General features: G+C 39.7%; 3 protein-coding genes across 5 annotated transcripts in view; 2 read left to right on the top strand and 1 right to left on the bottom strand.

Moving 5' to 3' along the window:
• The window catches only part of LOC107688355 (SWI/SNF complex subunit SMARCC1-like), a 17973-nt gene extending 15626 nt beyond the window's left edge, over nucleotides 1-2347 (bottom strand). The window contains exons 1-3 of one of the 2 annotated variants that reach the window (XM_016485999.1): nucleotides 2146-2347; nucleotides 1313-1432; nucleotides 1014-1099 (exon numbers count right to left, since the gene is read on the bottom strand). In XM_016485999.1, coding sequence (XP_016341485.1) covers nucleotides 1014-1099; nucleotides 1313-1432; nucleotides 2146-2325 — 386 coding nt within the window. In that variant the 5' untranslated portion in view covers nucleotides 2326-2347. The remainder of the gene's footprint in view (nucleotides 1-1013; nucleotides 1100-1312; nucleotides 1433-2145) is intronic. The other variant, XM_016485998.1, reaches the window with a different exon arrangement.
• Nucleotides 2348-2983: 636 nt separating this feature from the next.
• LOC107688354 (KAT8 regulatory NSL complex subunit 1-like) lies at nucleotides 2984-12353 on the top strand. The gene is made up of 13 exons (XM_016485997.1): nucleotides 2984-4733; nucleotides 5492-5633; nucleotides 5713-5786; nucleotides 5873-6038; nucleotides 6189-6336; nucleotides 6504-6580; nucleotides 7295-7412; nucleotides 7734-7849; nucleotides 7938-8059; nucleotides 9198-9324; nucleotides 9457-9560; nucleotides 10585-10753; nucleotides 11026-12353. The coding sequence occupies exons 1-13, from the start codon at nucleotides 3205-3207 to the stop codon at nucleotides 11341-11343; spliced, it is 3210 nt and encodes a 1069-aa protein (XP_016341483.1). The 5' UTR covers nucleotides 2984-3204; the 3' UTR covers nucleotides 11344-12353.
• A 1599-nt stretch (nucleotides 12354-13952) lies between these two features.
• On the top strand, nucleotides 13953-20566 carry LOC107688353 (protein asteroid homolog 1-like). Of its 2 annotated transcripts, none has more exons than XM_016485995.1 (5): nucleotides 13953-14029; nucleotides 15492-16874; nucleotides 16949-17162; nucleotides 17363-17555; nucleotides 19314-20566. In XM_016485995.1, exons 2-5 carry the CDS (start codon nucleotides 15507-15509, stop codon nucleotides 19669-19671), a joined length of 2133 nt encoding a protein of 710 aa, XP_016341481.1. In that variant the 5' UTR covers nucleotides 13953-14029; nucleotides 15492-15506; the 3' UTR covers nucleotides 19672-20566. The 2 variants fall into 2 exon arrangements, with proteins under 2 accessions (XP_016341481.1, XP_016341482.1); XM_016485996.1 differs by having other exon boundaries at nucleotides 19391-19506.
• Nucleotides 20567-21481: the final 915 nt, after the last annotated feature.

Raw genomic sequence — 21481 nt, 5'->3', positions numbered from 1 at the left:
GTCTACACCTACCCCAACCCTAAACCTACCCTTACAGTAATGCAGATACATTAAATATTGTTGTTCAGCGTGAGAAAAAGGACGCAATATTGATGTGCCCATGCGCAGTAAACCCTGGTAGGACAATCTGCCAGGTAGGATAAAAATGTGCTCGTGCGATCAACTGAGAAAGTTAGTCGCAAAAGAGCGACCAGTGGGAATAATGAGTCTGGAGCCCTGAATTGTCCAGCTTCCCATCAATGATCTAGCACCCCCTCAGCACCTGCGTTCAAAATTCTCAGGCGCCGCCCCTGCCCAACCTGTATCCCGAAGCTCTCAACATCCCAGTCATCATCTTTCTACCGTACACAGGGCCGCAAACAGTAACTGCTGGTCAAACGACTGCATCCACACCATCTCTCCCTAGCCGTGCGTAATCAAAACGATGAATGTTCCTCGATGCGCAGAATTTAGAAATGGAGGAAATACTGGAGCCTCTCCCGAGTCCATATTGCTGCTGTAGGACCTCTTGAACTTGTTTACATGTGTATCCCAGCTCCTCTACTAACATGCGGATTACACTTTCGTAATCATCAAGCACTCTCCACTCACACATCTTCCAGAAAATCTGTGGTTGTTAACATGCAGTCACACAGTTAATGGAGGTCTGATGATAAATTATTGCATGGTCAGACATGCCAATCCACAGGCATAGGGCCTATACATACAGCGCTCTGGGTAAATACATCCACATCCCCACCCCCCGCTCCCCCCACTGGTACGGTCCAAAACTGGAGTAATGACTGCTGAAAACTCAGCTTTGCTAACACGGGAACAAATTACATTTTAAAATATATTAACACTGAAAACAGTTATTTTAAATTATAATCATTATTATAATAATATTTGACAATATTACTTTTTTTTTTTATAAAATAAACGCAGCCTTGGTGAGCATAAGAGATTTTCAAATGCATAACAAATACACATTTCCTCCATTATACCATCCAGCACTATTTAGCATTAATACTAACCAGCCCTGTTCTGTCTTGAACTTGTACACTGATCCCAGAATATGACAGAGAGCACCGCCTGGCCTTAGGTCCTGAAAACACTTTGCCTGAAGACAAAGAAACAAGGGTGAAACAACTGATCACTCATAATTCTGCAGAACTAGGTGTCATGCTATGACTGATCTGGGTGTGGTGGTGTTGATTACCTCCTTGACTCTATCAAAAAGGTAAGAAGTGGAAAGGGATGTACATAAATCTACAGGAATAAAAGTGTTTATGGATTTCTTGTCAGAGAAAGAAGAGGAAAAGCAGCAACTCACTGGGAGTTTTGTAAAGCTTGGGTTATTTGCTTGCCGGCCAAATGAATCTTCCTGAAACTGCAGCAGTTGGATGACCAGCCCAGGCAGAGACTTGCTGGAGGGAGCATCAGTCTGTACATACTAAAGAGGGGGGAGGGGGGGACAAAATACTGTATTTTTAAAACTGCATGACAAATTGCAACAAAAACTGACAACAATTGCAAAGAGGCCTATACCCTTTTGAGTGTTTAAGAGCTTTCACTTCGATGGATTTTGCTACATACTGTACTAGTACTATTGGATGGTTTACACATTTAAACAGTTTAAGACTTTAGATGCATCAAAGTATGTGTTACCTACAGTGGGCATTGGACAGGGATGCCATGGCACTGAGAGGAGGGTGTGTCAGTCAGGTCGTGTAAACAAATACCTTTGACCACAAACCTGTTTCTGCAAACTTAAAGCTGCTAGCATGCTGCTAACATCAACACTTACTTACACCGCGTCACGTGGAAACTACAAAGCAGTCTTTTATTTTATGCTGACTCAAACGGTGGAGTTTAATATAAACATAACTTTACCGTTAAAATTAACACAGAATGAAAGTTGTTACTTCTGTAATGTAAATTACGTTGAGACCGTATTCTGTGGAGTTAGCTGTTCATTCCTTTATTATATGAGGCAAACAGACAAAATACTACCACGTAAACGAGACTTTTGCAGTTTGAGGCGTTAATAAGAATCAGAAAACCACTAAAATAGCAAGACAACCAGAGAGGTCTGTAAAAAAAATCAAAGAAAGCTTCAGGTAACCACATCATACATGGGGTCCTCCGGCTATCTAGCTCGCTAACCTTTTTATAATGTTTTCCAATCCAACTGCGAACCGTTTCCAACTGAGAGATCATTTCCGGGCTTTCCCAGAATTTACAGCACGGTCCACCGTCTATTTTTCGGCTCAACGAAGAGCTGCAACCGGCTTGACTCATCGTAGGTCCTCCAGCAGTAGATCCTAGCGCTTGTGTAGTAGCCATTGTTACATGCTAATTATTAGCCTTCGCTGCCCAGAATGACTGAAGCCTCCGCAGCGCCTCTAGCGGTCAGACCAAAAAAGGCGCCAACGACGCCTGCTGCATACTACACACTGTGCATACTGCGTACTTGCCATTATTTCGTCAGATTACTACAGAAAGTAGAAGGAAACTACAGTACACAATAAACGGTAATCTGTAGGATATTTAAGATTAGGATGGCAAAACATTTATTCAGCAGTCATACGCAACTTTCAACACTGCAACTAAATCTTAACACTGAAACTAAATGAAATTAATTAGACAGAGGCAATGAAATTGGAAATTTTAATTGTTGCTATATATATTAGTTTCTTAAATATTTTTATTTCTATTTCTTTTTAATTGCTGCTACATATACAAATATAATCAAATTTGAGACATTTAAAAAGGGTCCATCATAGTACAAATCATATCATGTTGTTTTCATCGTTATGAATGTCGAAATGCAGCTGCCCTTGAACACTATTTTTTCAACCCAGACCTTCAGACAACCTGCATGAGATAAGTGATGTGTCCTTAAAAACTTAAATGCTAAACAGATAAACAGTGTTATATTTTTTAAATATATAGTTATTTTCAATACTACAAGCAATTAAGATCAACCCAGGAATGTGACAAACGTAAAATGTGAACTAGTTTTTGAAATACCCCTAATTCTTTACTGAAGGACGGGCCAGTGAATGGCGCATGCTCAGTGCGAATAGGGAGTGTTGGAGACAGCCAACAGTGCAGGGAAAGGCAAGGCGGTGAAAAGAGAAGCCCGTCTTCCTTTCGAAAAGGGAAAAAGACGTTAACGGAGCTTCGTTGTATGTCACAACCGGCCATGCCAACGACACAGCGATGTATTATTACGGCAATCGGAATAAAATGAGCGCTAGTGCAGCCGGGCCTGGAGTGGAGAGTTGTGGGGCCGGGTGTCCGCATAGCGCCAGCCGCTGCTGCGGGGGAGGAGGCTGCGGTGAGCCCGTCAGCGGTGACGGAAGCTCGGCCGCTGCGGCTACAGCCACCAGCGCTGCCCCAGTGCGGAGCTCAGACAGGGAGAACAGCGTAGCAGAGGCCCAGGCGTTCCGCGAATGGGACGATGCCACCTCCGGCGATGCGGATCCGGCCCAGAAAATGAACGAGGAGGGATTTTTTACGAACGGCGCTGCTGATATCACACGGGAGGGAGACGAATGCGCGGATTCGGGGGAATACAGCGGAGGACGCGGGCGTTTTTGTAGACAAAGCACTGGAGCAGGCGAGGATAACACCATTAATATTGATCACGAAGGAGCTGGCTTGCGGTGTTTCATGAGCGCTAAGACAAGAAGGGACGAGCGTAGAGCGAGCGCGAGACTGCCGCCGGTGCGCATCGCGAGAGCCCGACGAGGACACACGGCTCACGCCGAGACCGAGCGCGCGATGTCGACAGTCGCTGCAAGGTGTGGTCACGGAAATTCCGAGCCCGCGGTCATCAAGCGCCGGGGATGCAGTTTCACCCGAGCCTCCAAGAGGGTGTGTTTCTCGGGCAAGTACTGCGGCAGCTCGGACGCCGCGGCCCGCGTTGGTTCCAATGGTGAAGCTCACGTGAAGAGCTCCGCGAGCACTGCCGAGACTTTCAGGCGCACGTCCTTACGTCGTATCCACTGCGAAAACAGGACCGGGGCCCAAAAAATTAATTTCGCAACGTGCCCGCCTGATGAAAGTGCCCAGCTGCCCACATGCAGGACAGCGAAGGGGCGCGTCAGACTGTACAGGGTGCGCTCCTTTCTTTCCAGCTCTGCCCACTATAACAACGGGGTCAGCAGAAATGGTGCCCCTCACAATAGCCTTTCACTGCAATCCTCCCTCCAAGCCGAGCCCGACCTACGTGATTGCGTAAAAAAGCCCCTGTGTGCCCTCTCCATCACTTCTTCTCAGTCTGAGAGTGGGCCTCCTAACGGGACAGAGCCAGAGCCACAGAAGTGTGACCGTACAAGTATGGGCATTGATGCACATGGGACTGAGGGCCCCAGCACGGAGCAAATAGAGGCGGTGAGGGGTGAAGCCGAGCGCAGGCAGGCAGAGCTGGAGGGTCGTACCGACCACCTCTGGCGGCGCCTGCAGGCCATACAGGTGAAGCAGGTGGAGAGGCATGTCATGCAGCAGCTGCATGGCCTACACAGGTGCCTGGGGTTGAGCTGCACCAGAAGGCCCAGTGCTGTGTCCAGAAACTCAGCCGAGCTGAGCAGGCTGGCGTGCAGCTGCAGCGAGATCCTCCGGACTGCAGAGAGCACCCTGGACTCGGACCACACGGCCAGCAGCTCAGGAGGTGACAGTGTCAGTGAGGAAGATGAGGGATTGGAGAGAGGGGGACGTCGTTTTAGACCGCTGCCAATAAAATCAATGTAAGCTTTTAACACTATGCTTAACCGCAGGTTAAGATCTCTTAACCCAGAGTTAAGTAATGTTTTTCTCCATTATGAGATGCCAAAGATAAAAAAAAAGCCCAGGAACAAGATGGAGCAAGATAACCCAGTGTTAAAGGATAGTCCACCCAAAAATGAACATTCTGTCATCATTTACTCAGCCTCATGTCGTTCCAAATCTGTATGGATTTCTTTCTTTTGTGTAAAACTTTCAGTATTTTTTGTCCATACAATGGAAGTCAATGGGAACCAAAACTGGTTCAAAATACATTCTTTTGTGTTCAGAAGAGAAAAGAAATGCGTACAGATTTGGAAAGACATGAGGGTGTGTAAGTCATGACAACTTTCAGTTTGGGGGAATTATTCCTTTAAGTGCTCAGCCTGCTTGTATATACATGCATGTACACCTACATGCACATATGTAGAAAAGCTTTAGATGAGTCATTGCATGTTGGTGTTGCCTTTTGAATCACCACTGTACTTTGCAGTGTACATGCTGCAATGGCTGTTGATTCATGGCTGCCATATTGGGAGGCTACAAAGCCATTTCACGCCAGGCTGTTGGGAATAAAATGGGTCAGAAGAAGCTTCATCCTCAATTCTTTTAGGACCTCCAAAATGGTCCACTCGGGCAATGTTTTTGCATTCCTGTAGCTTGAACAGTACAGCATGGCACTAGCAATGCCAAGATCATGGGTTTTATGCATTTACTCAATATTTAGTTTCTTTTCTTTCAGTGTCACTGGCAAAGAATGGCAGTGGGCGGAGAGCAGGGCGTGGCTTGGCAGCAGGTGGGTGTGGCTGCAGACTCAAGTATCAGAACTTGAGTATCGGATCCGTGCGCTGACAGAGCTTTACACGCATCTTCGACAGGGAAAGGTATTTCGGGTGTCCATCTGTGTATTTTTGGGTTATTATGGGTGGTTTGATTCATCTGTATTTTTTATGTTTCATCCAGGTTCGGTCCACTTGCTCTGTCCCTGACACACCCCTCAGAGCATCAAACCCCTCCTCTGCATCACACAACTACAAGTCAGTAGACGATTTAACTTGCATACAAACACACACTGGTAAATTTTTGGATTTGACACTTAATGTACTATTGCACTACCCCCTAGGTTGTCCTCTGCTGGTGATCCTAGCAGGAAGTGGCAGACAGAAGACACCACCACTCCACAAACCGTGCCCAGTCCTCCACCTTCTGCCGCACGGGTTCGACCGTTACTCCGGCAACGACGTCACAGACTCGTTCGCCTGGAAGATTGCACAGCACTGGGGTCAAAGGTGAAGACAGTTGACCTTGCTGCTTCTTTTCTGTTATGCACAGTAACTTTTATTATTATTGGCTGCTCTTCATTTTGAATGATGCCTTGAAGAGAAGATAAAAAACAGGAATCACAATGCTGAATTCTTGAATTTGTGTGTCCCTCTCAGACAGTTTCGTTACAGTGCTGGTGTGAACCACCGGCTGTGTGTGTGTTATGTAGTGGTGCTACTTCTCGCTCCCCCTCAAACAAGCGTCTGTGGATGCGTCAGACCTGGCTCGATATGTCCATTCACCCTGTCCTCTCAATGCCATCAGGTGAAAAATGTATAATCTTATATATATATATACACACTTATACTGTATATATAAGTGTGGCTTTAGTGTTCTTGTACTTTTTGGGGCCACTGTGGATATAAGTGTAGCAAATACTTACCATCACATTTACTTTTTTACCTTAATGCTTTGAATTTCCTCCATTGCAGATTCACTCCTTGCACTGCATTGTGGGATACGCCCGCTGGCCGGGCACCACTCTCATAATTCACTACAGTGGACAGACATCACAGCACTGGGGTCAAAGGTGAAGACAGTTGACCTTGCTGCTTCTTTTCTGTTATGCACAGTAACTTTTATTATTATTGGCTGCTCTTCATTTTGAATGATGCCTTGAAGAGAAGATAAAAAACAGGAATCACAATGCTGAATTCTTGAATTTGTGTGTCCCTCTCAGACAGTTTCGTTACAGTGCTGGTGTGAACCACCGGCTGTGTGTGTGTTATGTAGTGGTGCTACTTCTCGCTCCCCCTCAAACAAGCGTCTGTGGATGCGTCAGACCTGGCTCGATATGTCCATTCACCCTGTCCTCTCAATGCCATCAGGTGAAAAATGTATAATCTCAAGATTATTTGTTATTTTGTTTTCTGTGTGTAAGCACAGAATTGTGCAAAGTTGTATATTATTTAAATCCATCTATATTTAGCTTGTATTTCAACAGTACAAACTGTACAAGGCTGTTTAAATGGTCCTTTTAGATCGATGTCCTTGAAAGTTATCCTGTGTGGCTTTCACTTTACAATTGCGCTGAAATTTTTGTGGAATTTTCTTTTTTATTTATATTCTAAATCTATTAAAATATATATTAAATTATAATATTCAAAAATAATAATATAATGTGTATATATATATATAGTAAAGTAATATAAAGAGATATATATATATATATATATTCTTTTTAATTTTTTTATAACTCTATAGGGTATGTGTGTGTGTGTACATGTCATCGGCGTCCTCTTGGCCAGGGAGACGGGGCCAGGGACGAGTTGGGAGAGTGAGAAGGAGACTAGTTTGTCCTCATCCGCCCAACGCACTGCCTCCTTTATTTAACACACCTGGTGGGTGAAATATATATTGTCACTTATATCAACACACACACACAAACAGTGTATATATATATACTGTATTACACTACTGTTCAAATGTTTGAAGGTAAGGTTTGAAGGTAACAGTAACGTTTTTTTGTTTTAAAGAAATGAATACTTTCTTTCAGCAGTAAACACTGTGTTTATAGTGTTAACATTAAACAGTAAAGACATTTATAGTGTTACAATTGAATGCTGTTTAAAGAATTTGTGGAAACAGATCGCAACCTTGTTGAGCAAAAAGATTAAAACATTTTTACCATTTTCAAGAAGTTAACAAAATTGCTTTTGTAGGTGGTTCTGGGTGCAGAAGTCAGAGGGGTGTGATTATTCCCAACTGTCTTCATCCACGAGCTCCAGATTTACCCATTCTGCCGTCAACACCCCCAACGACAGACACACCCACTCAGGTACATCTGGTTAAAAAAAGCAAAATGTCAGCAGCTCACAATTCTATGTGTTGTGGATGGCTTCCTAAACCTCTCTCTTGTTCCTCAGCCTTTGCGAAGGAGGAGAGCAGAATGCTCATTTGACATCGACAACCTGGTGATGCCTTTGGGCTTGGCTGGACTAGGAGCATGTGTACAAAGATTACAATACAAGGAAATTATCACCCCAAGGTACAGATAATGCAACCTGACCTCCAAAACCACTACAATGAATATGTACTTACTCAAAAATATTACAACAAGAATGAGCGATTACGTAATAAACATTTAGCTTTAATGCGTCGGACTTCCTGTGGTCCTTCTGTCAGATAGCCATTGTGCAAAGTGGCTTTGGTTTCAAGTAATTTCCCATCAATTATTCAAACACATTGCCAAGTATCCACTGTTTCCTTGTGACCTATCGTTTATAAAGTAGTACAGGTACATTCCAAACTAGAGCCAGTCTAGTTATATAAGCATATAGTGTATTTACATTATATTATAAGGAAGCTTAACAGTGAAAGACAAGAGCGTACTAGCATACTGCTATGGGTTTTCCGTGGCAGATACTGATAACTTGAGAGCAGGATCACTGATGGCTTACACACACACACACACACAAACATATATATATATATTTGTGTGTGAAAATTATTCAGACACCAGATATAATTATTTATTTATTTATTTTTTAACTAGTGGGTGCAGGACACTATAGTTCATTTCTGTAAGTGAGGATAGAAAAATAAAGTAAACTGTGACATATTACCCAAAAATTCTTCATACAGTGGACTACCAGTAAAATTGATAAAAAATTTGGGTCCAAAAATTATTCAGACACTTTGACCTGACCATGTTTTGCTTAAGTGTTATCTGACATTATCAAGATGAATATGTTCTTCTGACACAGTTTAACTCTGAGTTCTTGTCATATTTTATTACCGTTTTCTAAACTATGGTGAATAAACTGTGACAATGTGTGAAATGTTAAAGGTGTCTGAATAAACTTTGCTTTGACTGTGTGTGTGTATATATATATATATATATGAAATATACACAACTTCAGAGACCAAATGATTAAACAAACTCTTCTTTTACACTACATTTACTTAAAATTCAGTAATACATTTAAAAAAAAAATGTGTTGTTGTTGTTGACATGGCTTTTAGTAGATTTGGGATGTGAGAGAATGAGAAACATCACATCTGTTAATTGGCCAAGCTAGCAGGTTTTTTGGCTGATGCTGATAGTCTTAAATCGTTGGCTGATATATAAGTCTAGCACTATTGTTGATGAAAAATGTGTAATGTGCCCTATGTCGTGTGTTTAGCTGGAGGGAGCTGGACTCTCTCTCAGGGCTCTCTAAAAACCAGGAAGGGGCACATGCCCTGTTGTTCAATTACAATAACACACAGTACCAGCCCAATGGAGAAGGGCTAGACAATGAGGAGGAAGAGGTTTGTATGCCTTTAACAAGTTTTTTCTTTACATGCTTTCTCATAAACATACCTGGTATTTTGTCTCAATTTTTTTCGACCATTCAAAATTATCGCTGTATTAGTATGACAATACTTGCAATGTTTGCATAGGTGGAGGATCTCTCTGACGCTGTGTTTCTGAGCCGCCATGCAGTTTGTGAGAGCAGAGAGAGGAGTCGGTGGGGGAGCTGGGCTCGCAGACGTCGCCGGGGCAGGTGAGAAAAATTTGTGTGTGTTAGAGGCATATGTGATGGAGAATATTTAAATGGCTGTCAGAATAATGTTTTTTAACAACAGGGATCGATTTGTAATTAAATACTTTAAAATGCTGTATGTTTGGAACATTAAATAAACTCAACGGGTTAGAGCTAGCTTAGCTTTTAGGGCACATTCTTCAACATATTAAGCCACAAGGCTTATGAGGGTGAAACAAATTTCAAAAATAAATAAAATATTAAATTACATAAAAGAAAAAACACAAAAAGAATATAAAATAAAATATAATAATAATGTTTAAAAATATATATTAAAAAATTATAATATTCTAATTCAGCAAGGATGCATTCAATTTGATCAATTGATAGTAAAGACATTCATAATATTACAAAGATTTTTATTTTAAAAATATGCTGTTCTTTTGAACTTTCTATTCATTAAAGAATCCTGAAAAAGTAAGGAGTAATGGTTGCTGAAATTCATTTTTTCTATCACATGAATAATTTATACTTTAAATTATATTAAAACAGAAAATATTATATTTTAAAGATAATAAACAATAAAAAATAATAAGCAATAATAATTCACAATATTACTGTTTTTACTGTATTTTTGATTACATAAATGCATCCTTGGTGAGCATAAGATACTTCTTTCAGAAACCATTAAAAAAAATCTTACAGTCCTCAAATTTCTGCATTAGAAGTTAGAAGTAGATTGCATTAATGGTTAATGTCACATCATGACTTTTACATAAAATATATATTTGTGTAGTTAACAAATAACTTGCACATGTACTTTTTTTGCACTTCAAGAATGTAGGTTAAAATTTACAGATGTATAAAGGGTAGTTTGGCACTGAAGCTTACACATACACCTATTTCATGCACTCTCTCAATTAATATGTGGCCATAAAACAGTGGGTAGTTTTAAAATCGTTTTAGATGACGTATAGCATGTCAAACTGCAGGACGCTGTGGTCAACGCTTGAAATTTCACTCTCTGCTTGACTTCCTCCCTCAGATCTTCTTCCTCCTACCATGGGGATGGGAAGAGCTCCAGGGGATTGGAGCAGACACCTGGCTCTCCAGATTCCAGGCAAAGTCATTTTGCAGAAGGAGACATCTCGCCATGCAGTCCCTTCTGTACTGGAACGGAGGATCCCTTCAGCCAGGCTGAGGATGAACAGCAGGTGTGTGTGTGTGAGAGAGAGAGAGGAGGAGGACTTAATGTTCTTTTCAACTTTATTATTGCTGTAACAATGTCAATTAGCACTTTAGTTGGAAGAACATCCTGTAGTTCAAAAAAATGTATTTCTCCATGTATCATTAAATCCTTGAGTCTTCTTTTGGGGGCTATTTGTGCATCCTGAAAGATATATATATGCTTAATATTCTTTACATTGTGAGAGAATATAAATGCATATAATAAACCATAATAAATCATCTTCTTCTACATTTGCAGGCTGCGCTGCCATGGGAATGCCGGTCGTTCCCCTTGCAGGAGTCAGAACTTCAGTGGCTGCAGGAGGAGGAAGAGGCGGAGCCCGACGAGGACCCGTGCACCGCCAGCGGCCGCAGCCAAAGCACGGACTCGGGCATCTCTGTGGGCAGCCTGGAGCTCTCCCCGAGGACCCCTCAGCCCCCTCAGCAGCACTCAGGCACAGAGCGAGCCACCCCTCACACACTGTCCTGCAAACCAGCCACCCCGACGACAGTCTCTACAGCTCAGGATTCTCCCACACTTCCTCTTTCCTTATACTCATCCTCTCCTTTATCATAGCGCATCATTTGTCCAACTGTTTTTTCTGCGCTAGTATGAAAACAAAACCACAGGTCCCAATGCCATTGACCCTGTCCACCCATTTATCTAACCACAAGCACCTTGTGTCCTTACATCCTGTGCCCTTTCCCTGAACCTTCTGGAGCCTTACATAAAACCACAGAGCCTATTATTTATAATCTTCCCTCAAACCTTCACTCATTCGCCCAATAACAAGTGCATCTTCACCAACAGCCCAGTTTGGCCATTAAGCATCTCTGGTCCTTCCTTATACATCCTTTCAACTCTGCTTCACCAGCCTGCCCCCGATACAGCTGCCGTTCAATCTGATGTTACTGTAATGAACAGATGGTGTCTGTTATTCCGTTGTTTATTAATTTTTTGGACCTGTCTAAAGCTTTTTCTCCAGCTATGTCAGTCAGTCATTTTGTGTTTTAGTTAAATCCTTGTTTAAAGCTCTATGCTGTTTTCACAGATAACGATGTTACGCCAACATGAGATGAACCCAATTTGAAAACTCTTGGTTATTGATCTCCATATAAAGGCACTACATATTACCCTCATATTCTGTGACCTTATTCATGTGTTGTATTGTATGTATTCCGCAGAGATGTATGCATACTGCCGAAGAATCATAGCATTTCAAGTCTGTTTCATGCTCTCTGGGATGCTACATGTGTCTTTCCTTTTGAGCTCAACACAAGAAGTATTTTTTTATTATTATTATTTACATATGACATGCTATGCGTGTGTGTGTGTGTGTGTGTGTGTGTGTGTGTATTATGTTAAAGGAAGAGTGATAGTTCTTGTGTTAATCAGAGAGTGTGTATGTGTGTGTGATTTAGACAGGTCTGCTGTACTGCTGCATTAGGGGGTAGCGTTGAATAAAAACATCATTTTGTAGGAACACAACAAAACTAAGTAAAGTAAATGGAATTTCTATTTGAAACGCACATGATGCTCTCAATGCAAAGACGTAATAAAAGGAATAAACACATAAATGCAAACTACTTTTGCTTGATGCTTATTTACTTATTTATGTTCCTGTATAGAAGAGCATTTTAAAAAATGGCCCAAAAAGTAATTATTATGAGACAGTAATAATTATGAGAATTAAAATTATGACATACTAAATCATTAATATGAGATAATATCTCCAAATTATTAGATAAATAGTATTAATGGAAATTTATTTTTTTCAGTTTTTATTTTTTCATTTTCATAATTACCTTTTTTTTCATCATTACTACTTCTGTCAGTTTCCACTTAATCTCAATTATGATTTAGTAGCCTATGCTTAATTATGATTTACCAAAGCATGTTTTTTTTACTTATCTGTTGAAAATGGGCTTTCATATTCCTGCCTATTTGTCCTAAAGGGATAGTATTATTTCATCAAAAAATATCTAATTTATTCATTTATATGATTTCTTTTCTCTTTTTTGTCATCGTTTACTTACCCCCATGGAGTACTAACCCATTTTCTTTATTCTGTAATACACAAAGGAGATCTTATAGTTTAAGCTATTTTCATTCAGTTCGATGTAAAAACAATAGGCTATGTCTTGCATCCTTTAATGTTAGCGAACATTGTTTAGAAAAAAAAATTAAATTACTTATTTTATAGCCTAGCCAGTGATCACTAGATTTTATACAGATGTTACTATAATGATTCTGTAAATGGTGATCAGCGCCCAAATATTGTATAAAATAATGTGGAAGTTACTGCCTTTTGCCTTGGCGTGACATCTCACTTTTCGCAGACAGTGCAAAGGCAAAGTACCTACAATAACTTCAAAATAGCGGTAAAAATCAAGTTTGAGATCATTGACAGATTTCCAGCGTCCTACCCATAATTAATTTTTTCTGGACAAATAAAAATCTTTAAAGACATTTTTTAAGTTTCACAGTCTAGCCAGTTTCACACTCTGGAGCAGAGCCGTCCACCTGTCACTCAAGTGGCCACGCCCTTAATTATGCAGAACTTAACACATTTCATTACACCAAATACACAAAATAATGTTCTTTTTAGCAGCATCATATGACCCCTTTAATATAATTTAAACGGATGAGTTATAAAAAATTCACCCCCCTCACAGTTGTCATGAAGGGCAAAATTACCTATATAGACCAAAAGCACTTTTTGTACCAGGCTGTAAACATTTTTTTCTGCTGTAAAGTTGGGCATTTTAACATGGGGAGTCTATGGGACTGACTCCCTTTTGGAGCCAGCGTCTAGCGGTCAGTCGATGAATTGCAGTTTTAGTCACTTCCGTATTGGCTTCAAGCGAGAGACCGCCGCTGCATCGCGTCGGTCACGTGACACGGGAGCACCAATCGCGTTTTGGTCTTGGAACTTGACCACGAATGTTAATTTTCCGATGTATGATTTTTACTGTCTTTTGATTCCTCCCCTAGCATATTAAATTCCTGTATAAACCGGTTTGCAGGTTTGTTATCCTTTCATACATTGTAAGGATTAAATAATTACAAATAAATGCGCTTTCCAGTGTTTAATGGTGGCAGTTTTGATATTTCACAGCGGGACAAACAGCGTCCTCTTCCATTAAGTTACAATAGGTGGCGCTAATGCGCTGAAATAGTCTGTCACGCCCAAATGGCGAACAACGAGACGGATCTACAAGGAAGAAAATACAGCGCATAACCGTAGGTGCATAACACACTGGTGAGTAAATCAAGTACGAGATGTTTGCTTAAGATTCAATACTGGAACAAAATGTGCTATTTAGATATTACAGTGGTGCTTGTTTTATCAAATGGACAGCACTGTTATTGGTTTATGTATAACTTGTGCAGACAGACACCGCCTCGTGCAGTTACTCCTCAGTAAACGTTATAGGTCGTGAAATAGCTGAATATCTCTGAACACATCAAGTGAAAGAATAGCCATTAAAAAATACAATATTGCCGTTAACCTCTCCAAACGTACAGAAAACATATTATTTGAAGGTTAAGCATGTTAAAAAAAAAAACCTATGGTAATTGTTGTAAAGCATTAACTTTCCAAAAGTTATTTACAGTGAATTACAGACATATAAAATAACTTGATAATTGGCTGAAACTTAAAATGTCTTTGGTACATAATAAGCACAATAAATAGTTTTACAATGTAAATGCACACTTATTGACATCCCGGTAGTTTATTGATCTACAAAGGGAATTCTTAAGTAGATATCCACTGTATTTTTTTTATTAAATTATGACTTCAACTATCAAGCATCTTTACTTCATTAATATGACATTTTTCTTTCATTTTATATATATATACATATATAATATGCTGACAGTAAAGTTGTATCTGAAGTAGGTGACATGTAATCAAGTGATTACATAGTGTTGTTAGATCATGCTGACTATGCCAAAAATGTTAGACTGAATCTCTATGCCAGAAATATTTATTCCAGTCTCTACCAGATCCCATCAAAAGATATGTTTTGTCTGGTATCCAAAACCAGGTTGCAGAGTTTTGCCAGATACCCAAAACCAGTTAACAAAAATGCATTTTGTCTGATACTCAAAACTGTATTAACTAAATGTCTTCCTTCAGCCTGAGAGGTAATAGCAGGAAGCAGGAGATGAAGTAATGATTATAAAAATTGAGCAGGGTTTATTGAATCTTGGTTGCATATGTTTCAATGCTCAGACTTTGTCTGAACTTCATCCCTACTTTGTCTGGACTTTGTCTGACCAGCACAAATCCAACAAGTTTTATTATACCAAAACAAAATCAGTGGAAAATTACTGCTTCACAACATCATCATGTGGCATTTAAAACCTTGAAATGGAGACATTCTTTTATCTCTAACTGTTGAAGACAAATGTCCCTTGAAACCACATAATCATCAGACTAAACAACAATAAAAACACAAGGACAGTAAGTAAAATAATAAGCAATAAAAGAAAAATTATTAAAAGAAAAATAATTATGATTGATTAAATTAGTATAAATTAATAACAAAAAAGACATAACACAGATGCATGGCTTCTGTCTTGAAGACACACATACAGGTTGATATTAAGAATCTTCCAGTATTGGGGAATGGGGGAAAATTCACTGTCCCATTTTATTGGTTCATTAAATTTCCAGCAAAAACAAGCAGTAACAACATTTTATGCTTTCTTTGCAGCATTTCTGCGGCATCATGGGGGTTCACGGACTTACGAGTTTTGTGGAAGGAAATCGTCAGTTCTTCACAGATATGAGACTGCGAGACTGCCGCCTTGTGATTGATGGGTGTAGCTTATATTTTCGATTATATTTCAACTCTGGATTGGATCAGGCACGGGGTGGAGACTACGACACGTTTGTGGTGTTGGTTCGACAATTTTTCGCAGCACTTTCTGAATGCAGCGTGCAGCCGTTCGTCGTGTTAGATGGTGGAATGGACCAGACAGACAAGAAGTTCAAGACACTACAGGAAAGAGCCCAAAGCAAGATTCGAGAGGCTAATGCTCTTTCCCGAGGATCGCATGGTTGTGTTCTCCCTCTGCTTGTATGTGAAGTCTTCAAACGGGTCCTTTCAGAGCTTGGCATACCTTTAGTTCAATGCATTTCTGAAGCTGATTTTGAAATAGCCTCTCTTGCCAAACACTGGGGATGTCCAGTTCTGACCAATGACAGTGACTTCTACATCTTCGACCTCAAAGGTGGCTACCTACCGTTTTCATTCTTCCAATGGAATAACATCAGCGGTAAGGCTACAGAACGCTACATCCCTGCACGCCATTTCACCGTGACCCGCTTCTGCTCACATTTCAACTACATGAACAAGCAGCTCCTCCCTCTATTTGCTGTTGTCATGGGGAACGACTACACACCTGCTAAAATAACCGAGGTTTTTTTCAGCCGCGTGGAATTCGAAAGAGTACCCTCCGGTCGGAAGTATGGACGTTCCAGTCCTCGAGTCGAGGGCTTTTTGCTCTGGCTGTCACAGTTTACCAGCCCAGTAGATGCTCTGGACGAAGTCCTGGAGATTTTGAGTGAACAACGGAAAGGAACCTTACGTACGCAGCTCTCCGCAGGAATGCAGGACTACCAGCTTCCTCACAGTAGCAGTTTGGCTCAATACTTCTCAAGTCCCCAACCTGCACTTCCAGATGCCCAGGGGCTCCCAGCAGCACTGGTTTCTCAACCCGAATGGCTTTTAAGGATGGTTGCATCAGGTAGGCTGTCGTCCTTTGTCTTGGATGTGCTTGTACACCAGAAGGTTCTGCTGGTTGCACAGGTGGAGAATAGTCACCTGCCTAGCAGTCATACAAGCTCAGTGAGTATCCGAAAGACCATCTACAGCCTTCTGCTTGAAAAGGCAAGACAGGATAGTCAGACACCACAGGGAGTCACCCATAGAGGAAGAGGAAGGGGAAGACAATCTCAGGGTAAAGGAGGACAGCAATGTGACATCCCATGTGTTGATGAGTATGACAGACAAGAACTTAATCTCAAGAAAAACACAGTGGAGGCTCCCCGACCCAACTGTGTGCCACAGCTGACTCTTGCAGCAATTGACAAGGTGAGAAACTATTTCTGCATGTAAATATTGTCTGTATATTGTTCCACCAATTGCCTTTTGGTTTTTTATTATAGGCGTCTACACAAGTGAGGCTGCAGGTGTTGTTGGGAACACTCGGTGTGATGGACAGTGTTTTACAGCCTTTACCCCCTCATCTTTGCCTTCCTGTGTGTGTGACGTATTTCTGGATGAACAACTGTAAACCAAAGCCCAGTCATCCTCTACTGCAGGCCATATTGTTGGGACTAGTGTACGGGGAACTCAGCTGGAGAAGAGCCCATCCTAATGGTATCTCTGATCCCTTTTTTACTCAACATCTGTCTCCGGTGTTTGGTTTGAGAAAAAATATATTGAGAAATTGACATAAATTGTAGATAAAATCTATTATGACGTGAATGAAATTTACTTGCTTATCAACTTGACGTCTTCAGTTTTTAGAGCTTTAATCACCTTCAGTCATATCTTGTTTTGCTCTCTCTATCATGCAGACCCACTATTTGGCAGCAAAGCTTCTGCTTCTGTATGTCAGAGATTATCTCAGCTAAGGGTCAATCCAGGACAAAGGAGGGGCCTTGATCTGGGTCTGGCCCATTTGCTCAGCCAGTGGCAGTCATGTATGTGGGTGGCGTTGTTCCTGAACCAGTTACTGTGCTTCCCGCTACCTGAACCTCAATGTGCCTGGTAGGGTTTGGCCATAAAACAATCCCAGTGAAATATTTCGTAGTTCTCATCTTTGCTGTTTTGAATAAATAATCACCTTCTTCATTTATCAGATTTGCCCTAAAAAGATTATAGTATATGGGGGAAAAATACAACTATAATCATATTTGTATGTAATATCTTTTTGTATGTAATATCTTTTTGTATGTAATATCTTTGGACAAAACAACTATATACAGGGGTGCACATAAGTTTTTTTTAGCCTGGTTCTCATAAGAGAACCTGGGGATTTGGTTTGGTCCTCACACTGCACATAGTGTGACCCATTAAATACAACTATAAAAAAAATAAAGTAATCGTAGTGATAATATTGTTGCACTTTATTTTAGTGTTTTTTTTTAATTATAAAATAATAAACTAAATAATAAAGTGTGATAATATTATATTTTAAAATAAAAAGGGAGTATTAAATACAAATACAACTATTTTATAGTAAACTTAAAAATAAAATGCTAATATTTACTTCTTTTTTTAAAAGGTTTTTTTGGCGGGTTGCCGGCAAGTAAGTATATGCGCTTCTGGGTTTAGCGCTATGAAGATTTAAGTATGTAGTCTATGCACATTTGTTCAAAACAGCCTGGCAGATTGTTCACAAGATGTAGGCAAAAGTTTGTATTGTATACAGGAAGGATGCGCGTTCTTATCATTCTTCTGTTGCGCTGCTTGTCTATTTCTCTTCAAAGCACCAACTTAAAATGCCTATTTTGGTTTGATTGCTTGTGTCACATGAGAAAATAAATAATTTTGCCGTACTGATGCAATAGCCTATTTAATGCGGGTGCGGTTCAGGTCGCGGTCTTTATGTCAAACGGGTCGGGTACAGAATTAAATTGGTGCTGGCTGCTGTCGGATAACGGGTCGGGTGTTCTGTTGTGTACTGCGGATGCAGGTTTACCTAACAGGACCCGTGCAGGACTCTGCTTTAAACTGCATTGCGTCTCTCCGTCAGATAACCTCACGTGCATGATGCGCCATTTACGGGTATTTCCCGGTATTTCCCTAAACCGACACACATCAATTTATTTTGATTTTTTTTTTTTTTCAGTTTACGAAAATGTTTTTTGAAATATCGAAATATCGGAAATGTGTTTAAAAATCATATCACCGTTATTGAAAAAAATTATATCGCGTTACATATTGATATTGAATTATTGTCCAGCCCTATGTCACAGTTTTGCATTGTGCTTTGAAAAAGGCAGAGGGTAGCCTAGATATATTTATCTATTCAGTTTGAGTAGAAATCTTATACAGTATTACAGTTTGTCGATCTAAAATGGTAATTGTGCATTAACAGCTGTCAATCATGTCGGTACGCAAATGCGCTGTCAGAACTTATTTACACAGCGCATTTTTTATTTTGGTCTCGAATGCGCACCTGCGTACCACTTATGTGCACCCCTGACTATATATATATATATATAAGTCATCGTAATAATAATAATACATTTAAATTATTTTTTAAATAATTTTATGTTAAGATTTGTATGTAATATTATTAGATAAATCACATGAATTATATAAAAAATATGCATATACATAATTCATATGATTTATCTACATCAAATATATTACAAAAAATATCATTATAATTGTATTATTACTTTATATATTTATTTATACATAATTTAAGTATATTTTATAAGTATAAGTATATTTTAATTTAAGTATATTATTTACAGTATATTTATTATATCATATTGCTGTCTGTGTTTCTCAAAGGGTTTTCAGTGGCACTCTGCTGCATGGTCTTGAGGCTGCCATAAGAGGGGGTCACCAATGTGAGTCTCTGCTTGCAGGGGACGCTGTTGCTTGGCAGCTCTACTCCATCCTGCTTGAGGCATTGATGGGTCCTGCAGTATCAGCAGCAGCAAGCAGGGGTAGAGGAGAGGAGCAGAGACAGGCACAGCAAAGAGGGAGGGGCCATGGTGGGAGAGGGCGGGGCAATGCAGGGAGAGGGCGGGGCAATGGGGGAGGAAGGAGGGGCAACAGAAACAGAGCAATGACCTCTTCAGACAATGCTTTGGACAACAGATTTGCCCTGTTGACCTTTGACGAATGGCAGCAGTGGTGGGCTTGAAATGGGAGCGGGAAATGAAAGATTTGAAAGGTTAGTTTAGGAGAGGAGAATAAAGAATTTCAGAGATAGATATGTTTTTAGCTATGTTTTTATGCGGCCTTTCACTTTATAAAAGCATGATATGGCTGAGGATGTGCCACTTTTTTCCGAAGAGAGTAGCTTTTACCAACTTCATTTCAGGAAACACAAATTTGTTTTATTTACTATGAAAATGTTTTACTATGAGAGCTGTTATACATGCACTAGGTTAATCTATTTTGCAGCTACATTATGAAAATGGGCTGTTTAATGTAGCCTTTTATACTATTTAATGGAATTAACTTTTATGAAAAAGAATGTAGATTTTGTATATTATCAAATGACTCTTTTGGGACCAATGCCTTTTTATTAAATATTTATGGTGATAATTTGCTAGTACAATTAATGTTTTTAATTGGAGCAGATTCCTCTCCTTAATTATGTGAACCTTGATTATTGTGTCATTGAGACACCAATATGGTGTAGAAACCTTCAGTGTCATTCTGTTTCAAAACGGCACACAATCTCTTGCTTCCTTGCGGTCGCTCTCTGAAATTACCTGCAGACTGAAATTAAGAGCCAAATTATCAAGTGCAGTTTTATTGGGAAGTCTTATTGTGCTCTAGTGGATGTCAATCAAGGCACATCCTTACAAGAGACTTGTCTTAATTTTCATATCTCTTGACAGAAGTGAGTGTTTTTTGCCATAAATAGGATGTACTGGCTTGAGGTACATTTTAATTGAGTGAAATATCATTTATTTTTCAAAGTATTTGTTTCTGAAATGTCTGAATGCACTTAAACATGAAAGGTTCTGTTGATGATAGGGCTGTCGCGATTCGTCGATTTTATTAGACTATTCGATTTAAAAAAATCCTCGACTTCATTTTGCTCGTGTCGACTGACCGGTGTTACGAGATTTTCCCGGACATGCGCGTGGAACCAAGTGGAACTGAGAATTTCAGTTCACGCGCCTTGTATCTCAGCAGGTTTAATGGGATATTTAAAAAAATGTAAATATTTTACAGCGTTGCACAAACCTATGCCTAAACTACATTTGTTCATCATTTTGTAACAGTTTATAATGTTTTCATTAGTTTGCACGTTTTGTGCAGTCGTCACTGACTGAATGATTGCAGACATTCAGCACACTTAAGCTAGTTGTAACTTACTTTGATTTCAGTTTGTTGTGCTGTAGCTTGCAATGCTTTAAAACTGTGTCTGTTGTTAGTTGTTTTCATTTAAATACAACAGCTGAAATAAACTTGTATTTGTGGATCGTTTTTCATCTATCCTGGTGTGATTGTTCTTAAACTGTTAGGCTTAGGCTGTATTTACAAAATGAATAGGAATCCAAGACCACACACACAAGCATGAAAGTGTTCCTTTAATAAGTAACATTTTGGATTAAACAAAATTGTATGGACACAAGTTTAAAAAGTAGCCTATATTTGGTACACTGTAAATGAGAAAACAAATACTTCACTGCATTTAATGGAATGGAATAAGAAACTAATTTAATGTTAAAAAATAATTTCATTAACAAATGTTCATAAGTGTGCTTGTGCTTGTTTTGATATGATATATACATTCTAAGGATTTGTATTAGTAAGGTTCTTTGTTCATGTCACCAACTGCATCAATTAAAAATATTAAAAAACATTAATATTGTGGAATAATTTTACAATTTAAAATAAAAATATTTTCCCCCTGTGATGTCAGATCTCAACTTCTCCTCTTCAGTGTCTCATGATCTTCAGAAATCATTCTAATATGCTGATTTGCTGCACAA

Source organism: Sinocyclocheilus anshuiensis, unplaced genomic scaffold, assembly GCF_001515605.1.
Source record: "Sinocyclocheilus anshuiensis isolate Anshui unplaced genomic scaffold, SAMN03320099.WGS_v1.1 scaffold209, whole genome shotgun sequence".
NCBI classification, from domain to species: Eukaryota; Metazoa; Chordata; class Actinopteri; order Cypriniformes; family Cyprinidae; genus Sinocyclocheilus; species Sinocyclocheilus anshuiensis.
The sequence above is the reverse complement of the archived record's forward strand: the minus strand, read 5'-3'. Positions and strand labels throughout refer to the sequence as shown.

Excerpts from the sequence above, each read along its gene's own strand:
- LOC107688354 (XM_016485997.1), top strand. The coding sequence starts at position 3,205 with ATGTATTATTACGGCAATCGGAATAAAATGAGCGCTAGTGCAGCCGGG. Across the intron at positions 5,634-5,712 it reads CGCATCTTCGACAGGGAAAG|GTTCGGTCCACTTGCTCTGT; the intron begins GTATTTCGGGTG and ends TGTTTCATCCAG. Across the intron at positions 6,581-7,294 it reads ATTCACTACAGTGGACAGAC|ATGTCATCGGCGTCCTCTTG; the intron begins ATCACAGCACTG and ends GTGTGTGTGTAC.
- LOC107688353 (XM_016485995.1), top strand. The coding sequence starts at position 15,507 with ATGGGGGTTCACGGACTTACGAGTTTTGTGGAAGGAAATCGTCAGTTC. Across the intron at positions 16,875-16,948 it reads CTCTTGCAGCAATTGACAAG|GCGTCTACACAAGTGAGGCT; the intron begins GTGAGAAACTAT and ends TTTTTATTATAG. Across the intron at positions 17,163-17,362 it reads GAGAAGAGCCCATCCTAATG|ACCCACTATTTGGCAGCAAA; the intron begins GTATCTCTGATC and ends TCTATCATGCAG.